The following is a 23233-nucleotide window of genomic DNA, read 5'->3' as shown; positions in this document are numbered from 1 at the left end:
GGCCCGCGCGCTCCGGGCTCCGGCTTCTCCCGGCTCCTGTCAGTGCGGTGACTGCGCTGGGAAACATGGCGACCGAGGGAATGATCCTCACTAACCACGACCATCAGATCCGTGTCGGAGTCCTCACAGGTAACCGGGGAAGGAGGTCCTGGACCGCCGCGGCCGCTGTCCCCGACTAGTCTCGGGCTTCTCGCCTGTGGTGACTTCTTCTCTGCGGCCTCGGGAGGAGGGAAGGCTGAGGAGGGGGCCGGGGGGGGCGGGCGTTTTACAACCGCTGAGAGCTGACGGAGGTTGGGGTGTTCCTGCGGGCCCCCCTCCCCCGGGAGCTGGAGCCGGCCCGCGGGGCGTCAGGCCCCGGTGCCTTCGCAGCCGAAGTCCCTGGCCCCGGGGGACTGAGGGGCCGGTGCGGTGCGGCGGGCGCTGCGGGGCTCCTTGCTGCCGGTGCGGGCGGCGGGATCCCGGCCCCGCAGCCAGAAGCACGCCGCTCTGACTGACGGGCCGGCGCGCTGCCTCCGCCACTGCTCAGCGCAGAGAGGGGGGATTCCCATGTCCACCCCCTCCTTCCCCTCCCCCTCCTCCGGCGGCCCCGCACCGCCCTGGCCGTGCCTGCCCGAGGCACCGGCCGAACACGACACGGGTGACAGTCGGGCGAAACTCTGCTCTGCCTTAGGCTGCCCCTGGCCCGCGGGGCACCCCCTCGGCCACCCATGGGACACTCCTGGTCTCTCCAGAGGTAGGACACCGCTTGTTCTCAGACCTCGGAAAGTGTCCGCATTCCGCCTCCCCGACCAGAGGGCCCGCTGCCCACCCCTTCGTTTTCTTAGAGGGACGGGCTGCACCCTGCGGCTGGAGCTTTTTACTTGAGAGAGTAGGATTCCCCGACTTGGGCTCCTGTGTCCCCCTCCCTTCTAGTAACCCCCCCCCCCCCACTCGCCGCCCCCTCTCCGGATGGTCCCGAGGCTTGTGAGGAGCGCACTTTTCCTGGGTCTCGTTTCCCTCCCTCGCAGGAGCCGTGTGTGTGCTCTGCATGTCTGATTCCGTTGCGTTGTATTTGGGTAATATCTCTCCGTTCGGCGATAGGCAGTTGCTGCAGGGCATGACTTCCGAGATGAAGAGCAAGCCAGTTTGTAGGGGTTTCAGCCGTGGCTCTGTAATTGGCAAGGTTTATGTGTAATCCAGTGGCGAGGTGGGGGTTAAAGAACTATATTTGGAATCTGAGGGCTTAGTTGGGAATGAAGGAAATCCGAGACACACCGCTGAGATTTCGGAAAAAGAAGAGATGTAGACGGGAATCCTTGTGTCTCCCCCGTCCCCCGCCCCTCACTCTTTTATTTATTTATTCATTTATTTATTTTTCATCTTGTCAAATTCTGACAGGTTGAGACGGTGCTCGGGAAGGGACTAAATTGGATGAGACTTGCTTTTATTAGGTAGAGAAAAAAATCAGTCGGTAGATACTGAGCTCTAAAGCTTAATTTGGCTGCTGAGGAGATACCGTTGGCACCCCTTCCTGTCTTAAATAAAAGGATTGCCTTGCCCTGGTATTCCTTCCAGTTATTAATGGTGATTTATTGAATTTTCCTAATCGAAAGCCCCTGGGATGGAGAAGCTAGTCTAAACCAGTTGCAGGGAAGGGAACCCCCCAAAAATCAAATGATGCGCTGTTCTCTTCTTTTGGTGCTGACACTGTTGCCTTGTGTGAAGATTTCAGTTGTATCAGAATTCTTAGAGTTGACATTGCTGATTTTCAAAGAATCTAATCGCGGAGTGTAAAAATGTATAGCCTATTTCAGCCTTCAACTTGCACTTCGAATTCCAGACGGTTTTGAAGGTTATTAGAGTAGTAATAATGAAGCTTTATAGAAACCACAAAGTATTTCAGCTGTCCATGGAAATGAAAGGTCAAAACTGTTTTAATGTTAAACCACAGCAATTGAAACAACAACAACACCGTATACCTTTTTGTTCATTTGAACTATTTCCCTAATAGTTTTGTTTAGTGAGTCATCTTACCTGGGTCAAGTAACACACTTACAGAGTGCTTTGAAAGCTATAGCCCTTATCTCTATCCCTACAGACCAATAGGGATAATATTGGTTTGCAAATAACTAAAGAAACAATGTATGTAATTATTGTGCTACAGTTGTTTAAAGAAATTACCTGTTTGAGGCCTAAATGTAAAAAGAATTGCATTCCAGGATGGATTAGGAGCAAATATAACTAACTACTTGAAGAGAGAATTTGGTTCATTTACCAAAGGTGCGAAGAAACTGGCATTTTTAAAGAGAAGTTGAAAGTCAATGGCCCCCTTATAAATGAATAATGTTTGTGAGGATGAGGCTCTTGAGCAGAATAAAAGTGCAACTCAAAGACCTTGAAAAGCTTAGATGGAATAGGTGGGTGGCACAGGCAAAATGTCAAGGAGAGAAGATAACTTTGGCAGTGGAGTTAAAGGTAATCTGGAGAAGCTGTCTCATGAGAATGAGGTACGGTACTTTAGAGGGAAAAGTCTAGGGTCAAGAATAAGGATGTAGCTGAAGGAACAAAAAGGAAGTTATGGATTTGGGATAGGTGGTAATGGAAGACAATAGGATGTGCTGATAATATGGATATTTGAAGTCAGAAATAGCAGATGTTTTTACTAGAAAAGTTATTGTTTTTTTTCTGATGGAGCCTGGAAACAGAAGAATCAGAGGAAAGAGCACCAGCCCTTTGTCTGCAATTAGAGGATTTCTTTACAGACAGCTTAATGTTTGTGGTCTTGATATTCCATGTGGTTTTGTGCAAAAGAAACATCCACCCAAAACCAAAAAACTAAAAGCCTACAAAAATGAAGCTATATTGTGTATTTGTGTCTTGTAGAACTTCATGTTTTTCAGTTTCACTATGTAAAGGTTTTCTCTATTGAACTGATTTCATACTTAAGAAAATTGAATTAAGGGGCAGCCCCGGTGGCTCAGCGGTTTGCGCCGCCTTCAGCCCAGGGCATGATCCTGGAGACCCAGGATCCAATCCCACATCTGGCTCCCTGCATGGGGCCTGCTTCTCCCTCTGCCTGTGTCTCTGCCTCTCTCTCTCTCTCTCTCTGTGTCTCTCATGAATGAATAAATAAAATATTAAGAAAAAAAAGAAAATTGAATTAAGAGGCCACACTTAAAACTGATTTTAGGAGTTATAATTTGTGACTCTCTTAAAGGCAGAGGGCTTATTTTATAAACTATCTTCTGCATGCTTTATAATAAATATTGATTTTAAATATTTTATCTATTTTACAAAGGTGTTTGAAAGTATTGTCTACCCATGCACACATTTTACAATGTGTTTGTATTTTGGTGACGTTGTATGGTCATTTCTCCAAGTTTTTAATTGACTTTCTTTGTGACATTTTTTATTATCTGTTGAAAGATAATATTTATGCTTTGAAATTTTCCATCCTTTAGATTTTTTTAGTCTTTATCTCAGCTGTGAATTCTGCAAATAAACGTATGCAGTCTATTGAAACTTCTCATCAAATAATATAATTTTGAAACAGTGGTAGGACAGTATTTAGCAACGGCATTTCTTTTTTGCTTGATGATCTTGAATCATTTTAGATTTGGAAATTAGATAATAATGATTAGTGTAACGTGGTTATTTTAGTTATACAAAATATTTTTGATCAGGAAAATGGGAGCATTTATGTATATAAAAAATTGGTTATTGTGGAAACATTTTAGATTGCCAATTATTGCCCATCTGTAAGAATAATACCTTTATTAGTAACTATCTTATGTTGATTCGTTAGAAACGAAGGTTTATGATCTTTGGTGACATAAGATCCAGTTTTTAATGTATGTGTTTCTAATGCTTTCTACTTCTACTGCTATTTATAACAGGCACTAAAGGTAATGTGATGATGCACACATAATAAAAGGCAAGTAAACAGGTATTTGCTGCTTTGAAGCCAGAAACAAGATGAGGGGAGATGTAGGATTCCCCCTCCCCCCCCCATAACATTAATAGTAATTATACTTACAGCCATTCTTAACGATTACATAGCAGAATGATTATATTTTAATGTGTCACTTTTCACCTACATTCTACTTTTTCTAAAGAAAACGGTTTAACAAGGCAACACACTATTTCTACAACTGTAAGAGCTCCACAGAAACATTCGAAAAATAATGAATATATTTATATAGTATAGAATGAGATAGGTGATGTTCCATATTTAATGTTGTATTAGCTAGCCTTTGCTAATATTGTTCAGTACCAAAGCATTTAGCACTTAGCTAACGGTGAAAATCCGTTACCTAAATTTTCACTAAAAGTAGTATAGATGAGAAAAAGACACATTTTTAGGAAAGAGAATTTTATTTTACTTATTTTATTTTTTAAGATTTTATTTATTTATTCATGACAGACACACACACACACACACACAGAGAGAGAGAGAGAGAGAGAGAGAGAGAGAGGCAGAGGCATAGGCAGAGGAGCTCCATGCAGGGATCCCGACATGGGACTCGATCCCGGGTCTCCAGGATCACACCCCACTGGGGCTGCCCAGGAAAGAGAATTTTAAAATCACTTTTTTGTTCTAGTAGTATACGTTTTTATTGCACTAAGCTGTAGATCTGTAATCAGTGAAAGATATTAGAACAAATATAAAACTAGATAAGAGAGATCAAAGACTAATTGTAAAATAGAACACTAAAAATATTAGGCACATATAGGGAGTATTTTAAGCATTCATAAATAAAGTCATTCAAAATATTAAAAAACAAATTCTAAGCCAAGGAGATTATAATCAAATGCTTGAACTGTTCTAGACTTAACTTTGTTTGATTCCTCAAGTTTATCCTCTTACATTATAAGTTTTCATATTATTTTCTCAAAAGCCTATTGATAAATATATATATTTATATATCTTTGTTTTGAGAATAGATGTTGTCATTAAGTAGGCAAATTAGTATTGCAAACCAAACCTGAATCTTACCAAATGGAATTGTGTGTACCAATACTGATCTGTATGATTATTGTTAGAAAGAATCCTGTTTCTTAAACTAGGTCATCCTTCATGATTTTTTGGTTGGAAACAATGTATTAGAGAATTAAGTGTTTAGCTAAAGTAGGAAATCATTAAGTCAATTTATTATTTTTTAATAAGATTTTATTTATTTATTTGAGAGAGAGCCCATGAGCAGGGGGGAGGGTTAAAGGGAGAGGGAGAAGCAAACTCCCTGTGGAGCAGGGAACCAGAGGCGGGTTTGATCTCAGAACCCTGGGTTCATGATCTGAGCCGAAGGCAGATGTTTAACTGATAGAGCCACCCAGGTGCCCATAAGTTAATTTCTAATACATATACTACTTTCATCACTGGCTAAAGACTTTACCAACTATTAGTACCTATGTTGTTACATATTAAGAGTTTTAACTATATTAAAACCACATGTGACAATTTGACATTAACTGAGTTATATACGGTGGAGAATCAGCAGTTTGTTACTGAGGAGAAATAAGAATGAGTCTATTTTTATTACTGGTGATAGATTACTATTTAAGGTGAATAGGGTGCTTTTTGAAACAGTAAATAAAATAGATAGAACCTGTACTTCATTTCTGTAAATAGGATTGAAGAACGAGGAAACATATTTGGAATTTGAGCTCTTAAAAAAAAAAAAAAAGAGAGACCTTAAAAAAGAAAGTAATAAAGCCATAAGGGATTTTTTTTTCCTTCACATCTAGGCAGAAAAGATAAATAACAAAGAAGAAGAAAAGATTATTTAACCTGCTCAAAAGTAATTGGGACTGTAGCTAATATGGATAGCATGGAAACTTACTTAATTTTTGAGCACTGACTCCAAAAGCCAAAGTCTAATGAAGTGTCTTCATGTAGAAGTTGTTTAATGAATTCATAAGTTAATTTGTATTTAACTAATTAATTTTAATTAAGTAAAATTTCTTGAAAGTTTTGTAAAAAATAAATAGCTCCACTCCAGAAATTATAGTTTTGCCAGTAAGTATGCATTTTGAAAGAATGGAATGAAACGTATATGCTTTTAAAAAATTTCCTAATTTGAAAAATAAAGAGCAAGGAAATGAGATACGGTAAAAAGGAATATTACACAGTTTGTTCCTGCTTCTCATATTGTGTCCATGACACTGTGTCAAGGGATATTCTTTATGGATTCTAAGCCTTAGAATCTAAACTGTGGTAACCAACGTAATAATTCTTGAAGTGTCAATTTTGAGAATATGTAATTTAAATCACTTTAAGGTTAAGATAAGTATGAGTAAATTAGGAACAGGATGTAGAATTCATATGAGCTGTTAAGATAAAATTAGAAACTTCAAAGGAATTTCAAGTGAACCCATTATATAACTCCAGGCCTCATCAATCTCCTCTGTTATTAGTACTTTGGCACCAAAAATTTAAGGAGCACTAGGTCATGGGAAGAACACTTAGAAGACTTGCTTTCTAATGCCAGTTTGGCCAGTAAAGTTCCGTAGTATTAACTTAATTCTCTCTTTGCTTTTCTTACCACTAACCAGAAGTCATTCTCTAAGATCACCTTAAGCTCTCCTGGCAATATATTTTTATCCTTCTACCTTGAATAGTTAGAAAGAGAAATACAGGATATCAAACTTAGTTAATATTTTTTGTCTCAATAATGAGAATTATTATGGAAGGAGGTAGATTATACAGAAAAAATGCAAGAGAATAAGAAATGAAAGAAAAGATAAAGATTTCAGAGATTAGGGATCCCTGGGTGGTGCAGCGGTTTGGCGCCTGCCTTTGGCCCAGGGCGCGATTCTGGAGACCAGGGATCGAATCCCACGTCGGGCTCCTGGTGCATGGAGCCTGCTTCTCCCTCTGCCTGTGTCTCTGCCTCTCTCTCTCTCTCTCTCTCTCTGTGACTATCATAAATAAAAATAAATAAATAAATAAAGTCTTTTCCAAATAAGTTAAAATACTAAAATATTAAAAAAAAATTTCAGAGATTAAGTCCTGTGAGTATAAACTGAAGGAAACATATTTAGATTTTTTTTTATTTAGAAGTTTATGTGGCATTATTAATCTTTTTGTTATCAATAGTTTCAGTCCTTGACTTAATTTCAGACTCAGCTCAAGCCTCCCTTCCTCAACAAAATCCTAGGAACTATTCTCTACAATGATGTCTTTGTTTTCCTAAAGTATTTATAAATGTTGTCTATACCCTATAATCATGTATATGTGGGAGGCTGCAAGGTGTAGTCTAAAGAAAAAAAGTTCTTTGGAATCAGACAGACTTGGATTTTAGACCCAGATTTGCTTTTTGTTTTGGGAAGTAATTTAAAATCTCTTTGAATTTCAGTTTTCTTCTCCAAAATGAAGGTGGCAATACTTATTTCACAGAGTTGTAAGATCTGAGATGATGTATGTGAAAATGCCTACAATGTATGTCTAACTTGGAGTGAATATTCAATAACCTTTACTTCCTTTCCTCATCATATTTTGCTTTGATGTAGTTTGCTAACAGCTTCATGTATAAACATCTTAGTCAAAGTAGATTTTAAAGTTCTTGAAAGGGATGATTGTGTGCTTTACTTTTTTTGTGCCCTTTTGTCATAGCACCAATTAATGAAGTCATTGCATAGATGTTTAATAAAAAAATTGGGTGATGTGACACTTAGTGGCTTAGTAAGCAGATATCCAGAAACATTTAGGTAAATGAGAACTTCACTGTTACTAAGAGAACAGTTTAGGGGTTTTGTATTTTTTAATGTATTACCAGTAAGAGGATGATATTAATAATGTGTATTTGAAACATTCTTATACTATCAAATTTGATATATTGCTTCTTAGTTGATGGGCAAGTCTGTATGAGGATTATTTTAGAGTAATTTTAAAAAAATGTCATCTTAAAAAAGGAAAAGCTTGTAGATTAAAGAAATTCTGAAAATGTTATTTTGAAGGTCAGTTCTGATAGTCAAAATAGCATAAAATAGGAGTCGAAAGTTCTACCTCTTCTGCCCTTTCCTCCCTCCCTCCCTTCCGTTTCTTTTTAAAGTAGGCTCCACTTCCCGTGTAGTGCCCAGCCAAGGGCTTGAGCTCATGACTGTGAGATCAAGACCTGAGCTGAGATCAAGAGTTGGATGCTTAAGCGACTGAGCCACTCAGGTGCCGCCTACCACTTTCAAGACTGTTAATTACATTTTACTTCAGTTTCCTTAGCTTTGAATAGGGTTAATGTGAAGAACAAAGGAAATAATGTAATGTATTCAGTATTCAACACCTGTGTGCCAGGCTCAGTGCTAAAGTGAGGGATTCAGTAGTGAATAAGACAGATACAGTTCTTGTCTTCTTGGAGCTTATATTTTAGAATTAACAGGAGGATGCCGTTTAGTCAAGTTGGATATTGACAAGTTCATGCTTCATTTATGTTGCAAAAGTGCTTCTATATTTTATCTTTGATGTAGATGACAAGTATAAATGCCAAAATTGTTTTCATGGTAAGCCGTTTTTGACTCAAATTTTTAAACCATTATATACTTCTGCTTTCTAAGATAGAAGTGGTTGAACGTAATTTAATTACTTTTTGTTCCATCAGGTTTTAAATAAATATAGCTAACATTTATTAGGCCTATATACATACCCTAAATATGTTCTATTTGTGCTAGGCATTTGGCACATGTTATTTAATCCTTACAACCTTTATAAATTGCCCTTCACCTTCTAGTTTCTAATCTACTATACCCTTGGGAAACACAGCCTTACTAAGAATTATATATGATAGGACATCCAGTTAGACTTGCAGGTCTAAAGAATAATTGTTTTCACTTTGGGGCTGAGGGTATCAGAGGATGAATGGTTATTACTATAAGACCAAAATAAATTTACTTGTTTCTTTGTACTTTGAGATTTTAGGATCATGGCTAATCGTGTCTGCCTGATGCTGAAAATGCTAATAGAAATGCAGAAACTTGTGAAAGGAGGAGACCTTTGAATGCTAAATAGAAATGTTCTTTTAAGTTCTTTTTTTTTTTAAATAAACAGTAAGAAAAAAGTAAAATTGGAATTAATGATCTTTAAAGTCTAATTCAGGTTAAGAACTTTTAGATATCTTAGACACAAGAAATTGAATAGGATACATACTATTTTCAGACAAAAAGGATGAAACATGGGCAGCCCGGATGGCTCAGCGGTTTAGCGCCACCTGGGATGGCGTGAGCCTAGGGCGTGATCCTGGATACTCTGGGATCGAGTTCCGCGTCAGGCTCCCTGCATGGAGCCTGCTTTTCCCTCTGCCTGTGTCTCTGCCTCTCTCTCTCTCTCTCTCTGTCTCTCTCTCTGTGTGTGTCTCTCATGAATAAATAAATAAAATCTTTTTTTTTTTTTTAATTTTTAAAAAAAATTTTTTTTTAAATTTTTATTTATTTATGATAGTCACAGAGAGAGAAAGAGAGAGAGGCAGAGACATAGGCAGAGGGAGAAGCAGGCTCCATGCACCAGGAGCCCGATGTGGGATTCGATCCCGGGTCTCCAGGATCGCGCCCTGGGCCAAAGGCAGGCGCCAAACCGCTGCGCCACCCAGGGATCCCAAATAAATAAAATCTTAAAAAAAAAAGGATGAAACATTTTTAAAATGTGATCACCTAATCTGCCTCCACTTAGAGGAGCCAATAGTGAATTTTGATTCTTTTTTAAAATGGATTTTATTTATTTATTCATGAGAGACACAGAAAGGCAGAGACACAGGAAGAGGGAGGAGAAGCAGGCTCCATGCAAGGAGCCCAATGTGAGACTCGATCCCAGGAATCCAGGATCAGGCCCTGAGCCAAAGACAGACAACTCAACCACTGAACCACTGAGGTTTCCTGTGAATTTTGATTCTAATGCAAATTTTAAAAATTACGCTTTGATAAAATTAAAATATCCCCACAATAGTAGTTACATTTGAATTTAGTTGGAAGTGGGACAGCTTCTAAATTCCTACCATATTTTTAATGAGTTTAAAACATTTACAGAGTATATTTGTGTTGTAAGATATGTAAAACTACAGAAAAGTGAAGTGTGAAATTAAGCCCTATTATTCTCTCTCTAGTGTTAATCATTTTTAAGATTTTTATTTTTGTTCTCATATACAAACATATATTTATTATATCACAGTTTGCAAATTGGCAGACCAATGGCCATAACTGACCCCAGTACACATGCTTCATTAGGCTCCTGCTGTGTTTTTACAGGAAAGTGTCTTTGCGTCTTTCTGGGTTGCTCAGTCATTTGAATATCCCACTCTTGGTTTTGGCTCTGGTCATAATCTCAGGGGTTGTGAGATGGAGCCCCACATCAGGCTTCATGCTCAGCAAGGAGTCTGCTTAGATTCTTTCCCTCTGTTACTCCTCCACTCATGTGCATGCGAGCTCTCTCTCTCACTCAAATAAATAATAAATCTTTAAAAAGTAGGTTTCTAACATTTAAAAAAAGGTATATTTCATATTTAACCATAATTTTAGCTTTTTAAAATTCATCAACACTGTAAGCTCTTTCTCACATGACATGACAATAGTTGGCTAGAGTGGTTGTCCTCTGGAAATGGCATTTATTCTCCAGTTTCTCACAACTCCCATTTAACATATTTATATTCTTTGTCTAGCTCTGTAGTCATTTTTGAATTTGTCACCTTTGCTTATACATAGTATTTTGCACCTCCCTCCCTTTTCAGCATGTCTTGGACATCTTTTCATCTTAGTGAAAATAATAATAGTTAATTTTGTTGAGAGCTTACCAAATGTGAAATACTTTTCTGAGCCTGTTATAGAGCCTATTAATTCATTTAATCCTCATAATAATATCACTATTACAGTTGAAGAAATTGTAGAGAGAGATTAAGTAATTTGCTCAAATTACTATGGTAAGAAGCAAAGTTTAAAGGCCAAGCTGCAAATTGAACCCATGTAGTCTCTTCCTAGAGTGTAAGGTTTTAACCATTATGTTCTACCCCTTGGCATGTAAAAATAAGTTCATATAGATACACATTTTTCTTTTTAATGGGTCTCTCATATTGCATCAAAGGTTATGCAGTATTTAATCATCAATCCTCAAAATTTCTAATTTTTCACTGTGACAGATGTTATAGACAGTAACCTTATACATTCATCATAGCATATTTGTGAATTTTTTTAAAATGTGAGATTAATTATTATAATTTTTAGGTAGATATATGAATTTTAAAATTTTGATAGAAATTACAAACCTGCCTTCCAAAAAGAATGTACTAATTGTAATTAGTATTCCCCCCCCCTTTTTTTTGCTTTTTAATCTTTACAAGTTCTTTTGAGATCTCTTTATTGAATTACATATATGGATTAGGACCTTTTTATTACAGATGACAGATACTGAGCTCAAAATTAGCTTAAGTTAAAATGGGAAGTTATTAATTTACATTGTCACAGAGTATAGAGGAAGAATTGACTATAGAGTCTCAGGCAATAGGATCAGGGAGTTAATGTGATCATGCATTTTTTTAAAAAAATATTTATTTATTTATTTATTAGAGCGCATAGGGGTGAGGGGAGGAGAGAGAGGGAGAAGCAGGCCCCTTGCTGAATAGGGAGGCCCATGTGGGGCTTGATCACAGAACCCTGGGATCGAGACCTAAGCCTCAGGCACTTACCCCTGGGGTACCCATTTCTTTATTCTCCACTTCAAAATATGCTTTGTTTTTCTGAGCATGGTGCAAGCTGATTTCCTTCATGTAGATGCTCCTTTTCCTGGCTTGGCTCACATGTCCATCTTTGAGTCAATCATTATGACTAGGAGAGGGAGGACTGTGATGAGCCATGTCCGTATCACATGTCTATCTTGGGAGTGGGACTCTGATTAGGCAGCCTCACCAGAATCACATAGAAAAGGGAAAGGTGAGCCTCTAAAAGAAGTGGAGTTTCTGCTACTAGAAAGGGAAAAATGTACTTTTGCAGACAGTTCTTTTGCTAGAAGTTCCCTCGAGTCTTGATGACTTTTTGCTTTCTTTTTTTCCCTAAGAATATAATTTATTTTATCTGTCCCTTTTCCTCATTCTCCTGCTTCCTCCATGAAAATGGTTTTCTGGCAGATAGTTATGATTTCGGACTGGAACAAGTTAAGGTGTAAGAATTAGTGAGTTAAAAAAAAAAGAATTAGTAGATTAAATTCAGGCCTCCCTAATATCCACAGTGACTAATTGACATGTTAATTAACGATGACTAACTGACTTTTTCATGCTGTGTATATGAATGCTTATCTAAGGAGATTTTAGAACAGTGGTATACATGTAATAGAGAGATTTTACTAGTTTTTGTAACAGCTGTTTTATGTCGCTTTATTTTAAACTTATGATCAGTTATGGGTCTTTAGTCTTTTTTTCTACAAACGCACTGTTTTCTAAATTTTGTTCTAGCAACACTTTTCTGGGAGATGTTAAAATAGGTATGGTATGAAGAGATTTTTATTTTCAAATAAATTTGGAAAGTGCTGAATAACATATCCCTTCTTTTGGAGATTCATAGTATATTAAAGCATATTAGCATATTAAAGATGTGAGTAATATTACAATTGTGGATCCTGTCAAACTTTAGTTAGTCTAATATTTCTTTTTTTTAATTTTATTTATTTATTTTTGTTTTTATTTATTTATGATAGTCACAGAGAGGGAGAGAGAGAGGCAGAGACACAGGCAGAGGGAGAAGCAGGCTCCATGCACCGGGAGCCCGACGTGGGACTCGATCCCGGGTCTCCGGGATCGCGCCCTGGGCCAAAGGCAGGCGCCAAACCGCTGCGCCACCCAGGGATCCCTAGTCTAATATTTCTAAAACTCTTTGAGAAACACTTTTTCAAGGCACACCAGATTTACTTCTTTGGGAAATTGTGTTTTTTCCCCTCCAATTGATTTTCTGGAAGTCTATGTGAGACCCTTCTATTTATTTTTTTAGCTTTTTGCCGTAGAAGTAGTGGTTACCTATAATAATCTCTATTGTGAAAAATAATTCTTTTATTTTGGATGTGCACATACAGACATATTTTCCCCCATCATTAAAATATTGGATGAATATATTATTTTTTTTAAGATTTTATTTATTTATTCATGAGAGAGAGAGAGAGAGAGAGAGAGAGAGAGAGAGAGAGAGGGGCAGAGACACAGGCAGAGGGAGAAGCAAGCTCCATGCTGGGAGCTTGATGCAGAACTCCATCCCGGGACTCCAGGATCACACCCTGGGCCAAAGGCAGGTGCTGAACCGCTGAGCATCCAGGGATCCCCTGCATATATTATCTTATTCAGAAAATGTATGATGGCAAAAACTAGACAGTCCAGTCTTGGTTCTGTTATTCTACATGGATCAAGTTCTGCTTGGGACTTTTCCAGTGGGAGTTTGGTATTGTTATCTGTGAAATGTAAAGTCAAAGAGATGCTTTAAAATCTCCTTCAGGTCTAAAATCTTACTAATTTCAAACTCAGAACATACTTCATGTTTACCATTCTCTTATGGCTTGTATTCATATTATCTACAATCTGTTACTGACAGCACAGTTATTGATCTAAATTGCCTTTCTTACTTCAAATGGGAAAAATTACTAGAAAAAGACACTGACATTCATACCAAGTAAAAATGGAAATAAATTTTGTTAGTTCCACTGCATAATATGTGCAATTTTATTTCCTTCAATAGTATGTGCTACAGGGATGCCTGGGTGGCTCAGCGGTTGAGCGTCTGCCTTCAGCTCAGGGCATGATCCCGGAGTTCTGGCTCCTTTCATGAAGCCTGCTTCTCCCTCTGCCTAGGTCTCTGACTCTCTCTCTCTGTGTCTCTCATGGATAAATAAATAAAATCATTAAAAAAAATAGTATGTGCTACAGAATTCAAATTGCAAAATGCTTAAAATTTAGAATAAAAATTACATGCATGTAAGTGTAATAACTGGTTTACAAAATCAAGCTTAGAACACTAGTGATTTAGAGGTAGTGAAGGCTTATATTTTTCTTTTATAATTAATAGGGATATATCAGACATCTAGAAAGCAAAGATTATAGTACTCCCCCAAACGTGGTGAATATTTTGCTTACAAATATTTAAAATAAAGCTATTGTAAAAATAAGGTGTATACTTTTAAAAAAATATTTATTTTTATTTTAGAGAGAGCACTGTTGTGTGATGATGGGGAGGAGGGGAGGAAAGGCAGAGAAGGAAAGAATCTCAGGTCAACTCACTATAGAGGCCATTGTTGGGCTCCATCCCACAATCCTGAAATCGTGACCTGAGCCAAAGCCAAAATCTAGAGTCAGACTATTAGCCTTCTGAGCTACTTAGGTGCCCCCAGACACATACCTTTTTTTTTTTATATTTTTTTTTATTTATTTTATGATAGTCACAGAGAGAGAGAGAGAGAGAGAGAGAGAGAGAGGCAGAGACACAGGCAGAGGGAGAAGCAGGCTCCATGCACCGGGAGCCCGATGTGGGATTCGATCCGGGGTCTCCAGAATCGCGCCCTGGGCCAAAGGCAGGCGCCAAACCGCTGTGCCACCCAGGGATCCCAGACACATACCTTTAATGAGCAATATTGTTTTAGGTTCACACAGATACTTGGAATGGGTGGGCTCTGTCTTAGTTTACCTGGATTTATACCTAAGTTAAATGAAGTTCAGTTTTTAGAGTTACTTAACTTCTCTAAGCTATAGTTTTTTAATCTGTAAAATGGGGAATAATACCAACGCCTGCCTTAGAGGTTAGTTGTGATAAATGAGATAACTGTAAATGTATAATGAATGTGCCCACATAATAAGTACTTGTTAAATGTTTGTTGTGTACTGTAATAAATTAGAAAATAATTACCTTTATACACATGGTAACAAAAATCAGCCAGTACAGCTTTTATTTTGTTAATATTTTTTTTAAAGTAAGCTCTACATGTGACATAGGGCTTGAACTCGTGATCCCGAGATCAAGAGTCACATGCTCTACTGATTGAGCCAGCTAGCAAGCCACCCCACCAATACAGCTTTTGGATATCTGATCTAGTCATGGTTTGTCTTCATGCTGTTTTTCTATTCTTTTCTTTTCTGAGCTTTTTTAAAGATTAGTATTGTTTTGTTTTGTTTTTTTAAAGATTTTATTTATTTATTCATGCAAGACACAGAAAGAGAGAGAAGCAGAGACACAGGCAGAGGGAGAAGCAGGCTCCATGTAGGGAGCTCGATGTGGGGCTCTATCCTGGGTTTCCAGGATCACGCCCTGGGCCGAAGGCAGGCGCTAAACCGCTGAGCCACCCAGGGATCCCCCTTAAGATTAGTATTGTACAGAGGTTCTCCTTGATCTAAATTCTTATTTTCCAGCTTAAATTTTGTGCTGTTAGAGTCAGAAGATGGTATTTGTAATATAGTAACTGATGACAAAAATTTGAGATTTTTGAGGTATAGGTTGAAAGTAAAGTATATATGGGAAACTGTTTCTGATATTCTCTAAGGCTTGTTAAGATCTGTGGAGGGGCAGCTCAGCATTTCAGCGCCGCCTTCAGCCCAGGGCGTGATCCTGGAGACCCGGGATGGAGTCCCATGTCAGCCTCCCTGCCTGGAGCCTGCTTTTCCCTCTGCCTGTGTCTCTGCCTCTCTCTCTGTGTCTCTCATGAATGAATAAATAAAATCTTAAAAAAAAAATTGTGGAGAAAACTGCCTCTACATGCATCTGTGTAGTGGTGTTATGGAGTTCTTGTAGTAAAGAAAGTGGAGAAATTTTAAATATTATACAAATGGTGCATTAATACAGGGTGGTAAAGCAATAGCAAAATAAAACTACATGGCTAATTGTTGATTTGTAGAAGGGAGAGTTTTAATTGGTAGAGCCAAGGCTTAGGCTTTATTATGCTTGGATTGAAGGAACAATGAGTTGGGGTGTAAGGTAAAGGAATATTATATATAAAGAGGTAGAAGTACCTTATGAAATATCAGATGCCAAAAGATAATCTATAGAATTTAGAGCATTGCCAAAGATAATTTTTGGCAAGAAAGTTTGAGAATCATTGACTTAGGTTAATATTAGATTTAGCTTCTTCTGCAGATGAGTCTGTGAAATATTGTTGGGTAAAAAGAAAACTGTCAACTATGCATAAGGAAACATTCATTCCTTTCCGATTCTTAATGCAATTCAGAAGTGGATTACATATCTAACATATAAGAAACTTGAAATGAAGGCCCCCCCACCCCATACTTCTATAGTAGGAATACTTATAAGCATATAATAATTAAGGATCTGATTTTATTACTGTTATTTTCCTTACTATGATTAATATATTATTCTGATAGCCTTACTTGTTAATAAACAATACAGCCCAGTTCAGTATTGTCTTAGTTTGTTTGGGTTGTTAGAACAAAGTACCATAGACTGGGCAGCCTATAAGCAACGAGATTTATTTTTTTGTGGTCCTAGAGGCAGGCCAGTCCAAGTTCAAGCTACCATCAGATCTGGTGTCCAGTGAGGGTCCCCTTCCTGGTTGATAGACCGCTATCTTCTGTCTTCATATGTGGCAGAAGTGGGAGGGGGGGGGAGTCTCTGGGTCTTTTTTAAGGGTACTAATTCCATCCTCATGACCTAATCACTTCCCAGAGGCCCCACCTCCAGACCATATCCCACTGGGGGAATAGGTTTTAACATAATGAATTTTGGGAGGACACAAATATTCAGCATGTATGAGATTTGCTTTGCATGATGTGAGACTAAAATGACTATAGTGTCATCCATCCTTTGAGTTTGAGGAGTTCGTTGTAAAAGAGGTTTACACTTTAAGTCATTTATATATTAAAAACACTTGCCAAGTACTGTATGCTAGGTTTACCAAACTTTTCCTGTAAAGGGCTAGATAGTAAATATTTTGGGCTTTGTGGGCTATATGATTTCTGTCGCAGCTATTCAGGTCTGCCCTTGTAGCATGAAAGCAGTCATAGACAATACATAAGTGCATGAGCAAGACTGTATTCCAATAAAACTATATTTATAAAAATGGATTGTGGGCCAGTGTTAGCCCTTAGGCCAATTGGCATAGTTTGCCAATCCATGCTCCAAAACATAGAATTACACTTTCCTAACATAGGCTAAGTTACTGGTATGTGAATTGAATTTTTATATAAGTTAAAGTTTGCATTTATAAACCACCACAAAACTTAGTGGCTTAAAACTACGGCTTAATGTCTCTCACATTTTTACGAATTAACTCAGTGGTTCTGCTATAGGTGGCATTAGTTGGGGTTCTTGTTTAACTGCAGTCATCTGTAGGTTTAAATAGGACTGTTCTCCAGGGCCTTGGTTCTCCTACATGTGGATTTATCCACATGGCTGATTCATTAGCTTCATGGCGTGATGGCTGGGTTCCAAGAAGTATTCCACGAGCAAGTATTATGAGAGGGATGAAGCAGAAGCTGCCAGGCCAATTAGGGATAGGCCTGAAACTGGCTTAGCTTTTATTTTCACCATCATTTTATTGGTCAAGATAGTCACAGGCCTAGCCCAGAATCATCTTGGAAAGAGACTAGGAATACTAGGAAGCATGGTTAGTTGGAGGTCATCAAAGTAACAGTCTATCACAGAATTGTTTTGGTTGCAAGTGACAATTCAAATTGAACTAGCTTTAGTAAAGGGGAAATTTATTATAAGAATAATAGGGTAGCTATCTCACAAAATCTAAATACAGAATGAAGCCTTAGGAATATTGGATCTAGGGTTTGAAGGTCCTCAGGACTGTTTCTCATCTTTGCTTTATTCTGTAAGTTTTGTTTTCTTTTACCACACATCAGCCTTTTCCCCAATAGAAAAAACATACCGACAGCAGTTCCTATATTATTGATATCTTCCCATTTCAGCCACCCAGAGAAGGACTGAGTTTATTTTGACAGTTGTGTTTCTAAAATTTTTGAGGAAGAACTTTGTCCTGGACCAGTCATTTGTGATTAGAGGATAGAGGTTGTTATTCAGTACCAACCTTATGGACAGGAGTAGGGTCAGTTAACAGAAAAGTGATTTTGAATATATAATCCCAAAGTAGTTTACAAAGTAAACTACTCCTCCCTAACCATCTGTTTATTGAGATAAAATAATTTCATAAATAATTTATTTCTCCGTTATAGCCCAAATGTACTTCTTTCTTCATCTGTCTGCCTTCAGCTGTTTCGTTGTGGGAATGTAGTCTGAAATAAGGACTTGGATTAATTCAGTAGCTTGAGTATTCATAGTAATCTCTTAATGCTTTGAGTAGGGGACAGCAGCATTTAGGATATACTGTTTCACTTTGCCATTATTAGCATATAATTAAATCTGAAAGTGATCTTACTGTGCTGTTACTGAATTCCCTAGGCTGATCTGGCTTGCTGAGTTTATTTTTCCTCTGGAAAGGATCCACTTACATACATGAACACAAGTACCTGTAAGAATGAGGTATGAGCTATAATAGAAGTACAAGCAGCATATTATGGGTGCATGGAGGAAGGAACAATTAATTTAGATTGAATGGCTGTAGGAAGGATGGTACTTTAAAGAAGATAGTGTTTGAGCTGGGCCTAGAAGAATGAATAACCCATCCTGAGAAAAGCAAGGGAAGGTAATCTCTTAGGTTTTTTTGGCTGCTAAAGGGATGCCACTCCAGTGTCTTGGCTAAAGTAGATGAGCTTAAATATAGGTACAGAAAGTTCAGGCTAAATAGCAGCATGATTTATCTGATTTTAACCTTCTTCAATTAGAATTACAAGAGCTAACTTGGTTTTGCTACATTAAGGCTTTACGTGACTATGTGGTAGTTTGAAATTGAAGAATTAGATTTTTTAACTAAACGATTTATCTCAAAGACTCAGATTTTTATACATAGAAAGAAATTTAAGGATTATTTGTACAAATCCACTCTACTAGGTAAAGAAACCAAGACCCAGTTAAATGACTTATCTAGGGTTACATGATAGAGTATGGGGCTAAAGCCCAGAGCACTTTACTCCTAGTCTTGGTATTAAAAAAAAAAATTGTACACTATGTCTTCTGTAGTAAGATTTGCCCCCGTATACACCCATTTGAATTACCTACAGTAACAGTTTTATTTTATTTTTTATTCTTTAATTTTTTTAAAGATTTTATTTATTTATTCATGAGAGACACATAGAGGGAGAGGCAGAGACACAGGTAGAGGGAGAAGCAGGCTCCATGTAGGGAGCCCGATGTGGGGCTTGATTCCGGGACTCCAGGATCACGCTCTGGGCTGAAGGCAGGCGCTAAACCGGTGAGCCACCCAGGGATCCCCTGCAGTAACAGTTTTAAAATTTGAGATATAGAACATGCGTACAGTAAAATGCACAAATGTTAATTACATAGTGATGAATTTTTCACTTGTATAGACCCTTTTAAATACCACCCAGATTAAGATGTAGAGCATTTCCAGTATTCTAGAGTCTCCTTTCATGCCTTTTACTAGAATATATCCACTTCTCCTGCCATGCCCAAGTGATCATGATTCTGATTTTTGTCCTCAAGGATTACTTTTGCCTATTTTGAATTTATATAAATACAATGACTTCTGTCACTTACTACTCTGTCTTATCCATTTTGTGCATAGCACTTGTTAATTTTATTGCTATGTGATACTGCATTGAATGAACAGATCATTATTCTTCTGTTCTTCTGTTAGTGGACATTTGAACTATTACTAGTTTTAACTATTGTTAATAAAGTTGTTATAAATATTCTCATATGTCTTTTGATGAGTAAATTGTCTCATTTCTAAGTGTAGAATTGTTGGGTTGTCATTTTCCAAAAAGGTTGTGCCATTTTGTATCCCCACCCAGCTATGGAAGAGAGTTGCAGTGCTCTGCATTCTTGCCATAATTTGGTGTTGTCAGTCTTTTTAATTTTAGCCATCCTGGGCAATGTGTAGTGGTTTCTAATTTACATTTTCCAGATAAGTAATGATGTTGAGCATCTTTTAATGTATTTATTTTAAATATATATTCTTTAATAGGCTGTCTCATAGGTTTGTAGGAATTTTTTATAATTTTGAATATAAGAACTTTGGATATATGTATGACAAATATCTACTCCCAGTCTGTGACTAGTAATTATACTCTCTTAATGTGTCTTTTAATAAATAAAAATTCCTAATACTAAGTTTAATTTGTTAGAATTCCTTTTTACCTTTAGTGGAGTTTTTTGTATGCCTCTATATGAAATCTTTGCCTACTGCACTTTTGGAGGACATATTGCAGAACATATTCTCCAAAATTTTCTCTGGAAGCTTTATTTTCCCTTTTACTTGAACTTCTTTGGTGCATTTCAGATTAATTTGTATGAATGAGATAAGGTAGAAATCAGTAGGTTTTGTTTTTTAAACATATGGGTATCCAGTTGATCCCACTGGATTGTATGGTACCTTTGATATAAATCAGCTGGCTCTGTTTCTAGAATGTATATTCTTTAGCGTTGCCCTGTTTGTCTGTCCTCACATGAATATTACCCTGTCTTAGTTCCAACAGATTTAAACTGAGTCTTGATATCTGGCAATAACAGATTTTTGAATTTTTTCTTCTTCTTAAATGTTTTTGTTTGTTTTTGGAGGGGAGCTATACTTCATTGTTTGTATTGTCATATGCATTTGGAATCAGATTACAATACAAAAATCTGTTGGTATTATGATGGAGATTGCATTGAAGCTGTACATCAATTTGGAGAGAATTGATATCTTAATGATATAAAGTCTTCCATTCTATAAGCATGGATATCTATCTATTTACTTAATCTTTAAGTTCTTTCAGTAGTGTTTTATGATATCCAGTGTAGATGTCTTATACATCTTTGGTTTATGGTTAGATGTTTGATGTTTTAAACGTACTGTTTTAAATGGTACTGCTTATTTGTATTTCATTTTCCTGTTGTTTCATATTAATATAGAAATATCACTGATTTTTGTATTTTGGTCTATAAACAGCAACCTTGTTAAATTAGTTTATTTTTAATATTTCATGGTTTGTAGATTTTTTTGTATTTCCTATGTGTGCAGCCATATCATCTGGAATGAATGATAATATTATTTATTCCTTTCCAGTCTTTATACTTCTTTCTTTGTTTTTCTTTAGAGCAGTGGCCAAGACTTCCAGTACAATGTTAGTAGAAATAGCGGTAGTCTTATTTGTGAACTTAGGGAAGAATATGTTCAGTATTTTACCATCAATTATTATGTTAGCTGTAGGTTTTTATAACTACCTTTATCAGATTAAAGAAGTTTCCATCTGTTTCTTGTTTTCTGAATCAGTTAATGGCTATTAAATTTTATCAGATGGTTTTCTTTTATTGAGATAATCTGGTTTGTGTTTTTAGTTATGTAATATGATGAATTACACTGATTAGTTTCATTGTTAAATGATCCTTTCACTCCTAGGATAAATGCAACTTAGTGATGATGTAATGTATCATTGGACTCAATTTGTTAATATTTTGTTTAGGATTTTACATCTAAAGATGAGAAATATGAGCCTATAATTTCCCTTTCTTGTAACATTTTTGTACAGTTTTGGTATCAAGGTTTACTGACATCATTAAAAACAATTGGCAAGTGTTCTTTGTCTCTCTTATTAATCCTCTGAAGAAATTTGTGTTAAATTGGTGTATTTCATGTGTAGTAGAAAAGAATGTTTATCTGCAGTTTGTTGGTATCAGTGTTATATGTCATCAAGATCAAATTGGTTAATCATGTCCAAATCTTCTAATGACTTTTTTTTCTTGTTTTTATCAGTTATGACAGAAGGGAATCCCAAAATTACCAACTATGGCTGTAGATTTGTACTTTTTCTTTTCAATTCTTTTAACTTTTCCTTTATGTATTTTAGAATCATTTAGTTATATAAAACTTTACGATTGTTATAATTGATGGTTAAACCATTATGTTGTTATGAAATGTCCTTCTTTATCTCTAGTAGTATTTCCTGCCTTGCAGTCTACTTTGAACTTGAATATAATCATTCATTCTTTCTTTTCATCAGTATTTCTGGGGTTAATTTTTTTCCTTCATTTTATTTCAACCTATCTGTATTCTCATATTTGAGGTATGTCTTTTGGAAATAGCTTATTATTGGGTCATGTTTGATCCAGTTTGATAATCTTTGTGTTGTAACTGGAGTGTTTATTGTTTACATTTAATGTAATTACTAATATGGTTGAGGAGGAATCTGTCATTTCTTTAGTTCTTTTCTATCTCAAATGTTCTTTTTTTTTAATTCTTCCTTTCCTATTTTTTGATTTGTCAATTTTCTAAATTTCATTTTTACAAATTAGCTTCTTGGTTAAACCTTCTTTATACCTTTTTAGTTATCATAGAGATTTTAATAAGTACTTTTGATTTATTATTAATAGTAATTATAATTACTGAATACTAAGTAATTAGTATTATTTTAATAGATAATTAGTTTTATCTTAATACTTTTACCACTTATCAAACAACAGAAAACTTAACATGGTTTAATTTCATTTACTCCCTCTACTCTAAGTGCTAGTTTTTCATATATTTTACTTCAACATGTGTTATAAACTGCATAGACATTATTTTAGCACTTTCTAATGCCCTTCATTCTTTTTTGCAATTCTTTGTTACCATCTAGGATAATTTTCCTTTTGCTTGAGGAAATTCCTTTAATATTTTGAGTAGTACTGATCTGCTAAGGGCATAGGTTCTTAGCTTTTGTCTGTGACTGTCTCTATTTTGACATTTATTTATTTATTTATTTATTTATTTATTTATTTACTTACTTACGATAGTCATACAGAGAGAGAGAGAGGCAGAGACACAGGCAGAGGGAGAAGCAGGCTCCACGCACTGGGAGCCCGACGTGGGACTCGATCCCGGGTCTCCAGGATTGCGCCCTGGGCCAAAGGCAGGCGCCAAACCGCTGCGCCACCCAGGGATCCCCTATTTTGACTTCTTTTTGAAGAAAATTTTTCCTCATACAGAATTTTAGATTGGGATCTTTATTCTTTTAACCCAACAAATATTCCTTTTCTGACTACTGTAATTTCTGTTAAGTTAGCCATCAGTCTTTTGCTCCTTTAAAAGTAATATGCGTATCTTGACTGGTTTTAAGATTTTGTTTTTTTTTATAGTTTATAACAGTTTGTGTGATGTGTAAGCATGATTTTGTTTGCTTTTATATCATTTTGAGTTTAGGTTGATGTTTTTCACTAATTCAGGAAAAATTTTAAAGAAATATTTATTGTTTCTACCTTAATC

At 36.7% G+C, this 23233-nt stretch overlaps 1 protein-coding gene across 4 annotated transcripts in view; it reads left to right on the top strand.

Annotated features, from left to right (window-relative positions):
• GPHN (gephyrin) overlaps positions 1 to 23233 on the top strand; it is a 636471-nt gene continuing 613238 nt past the window's right edge. For all 4 annotated transcript variants that reach the window (XM_055303645.1, XM_055303644.1, XM_055303642.1 and 1 more), the window contains exon 1: positions 1 to 129. In XM_055303645.1, coding sequence (XP_055159620.1) covers positions 66 to 129 — 64 coding nt within the window. In that variant the 5' untranslated portion in view covers positions 1 to 65. The remainder of the gene's footprint in view (positions 130 to 23233) is intronic.

The sequence above is a fragment of the Nyctereutes procyonoides genome, unplaced genomic scaffold, assembly GCF_905146905.1.
Source record: "Nyctereutes procyonoides isolate TBG_1078 unplaced genomic scaffold, NYPRO_anot_genome, whole genome shotgun sequence".
Classification (NCBI taxonomy): domain Eukaryota; kingdom Metazoa; phylum Chordata; class Mammalia; order Carnivora; family Canidae; genus Nyctereutes; species Nyctereutes procyonoides.
This window is presented reverse-complemented; position numbering and strand designations above follow the sequence as displayed.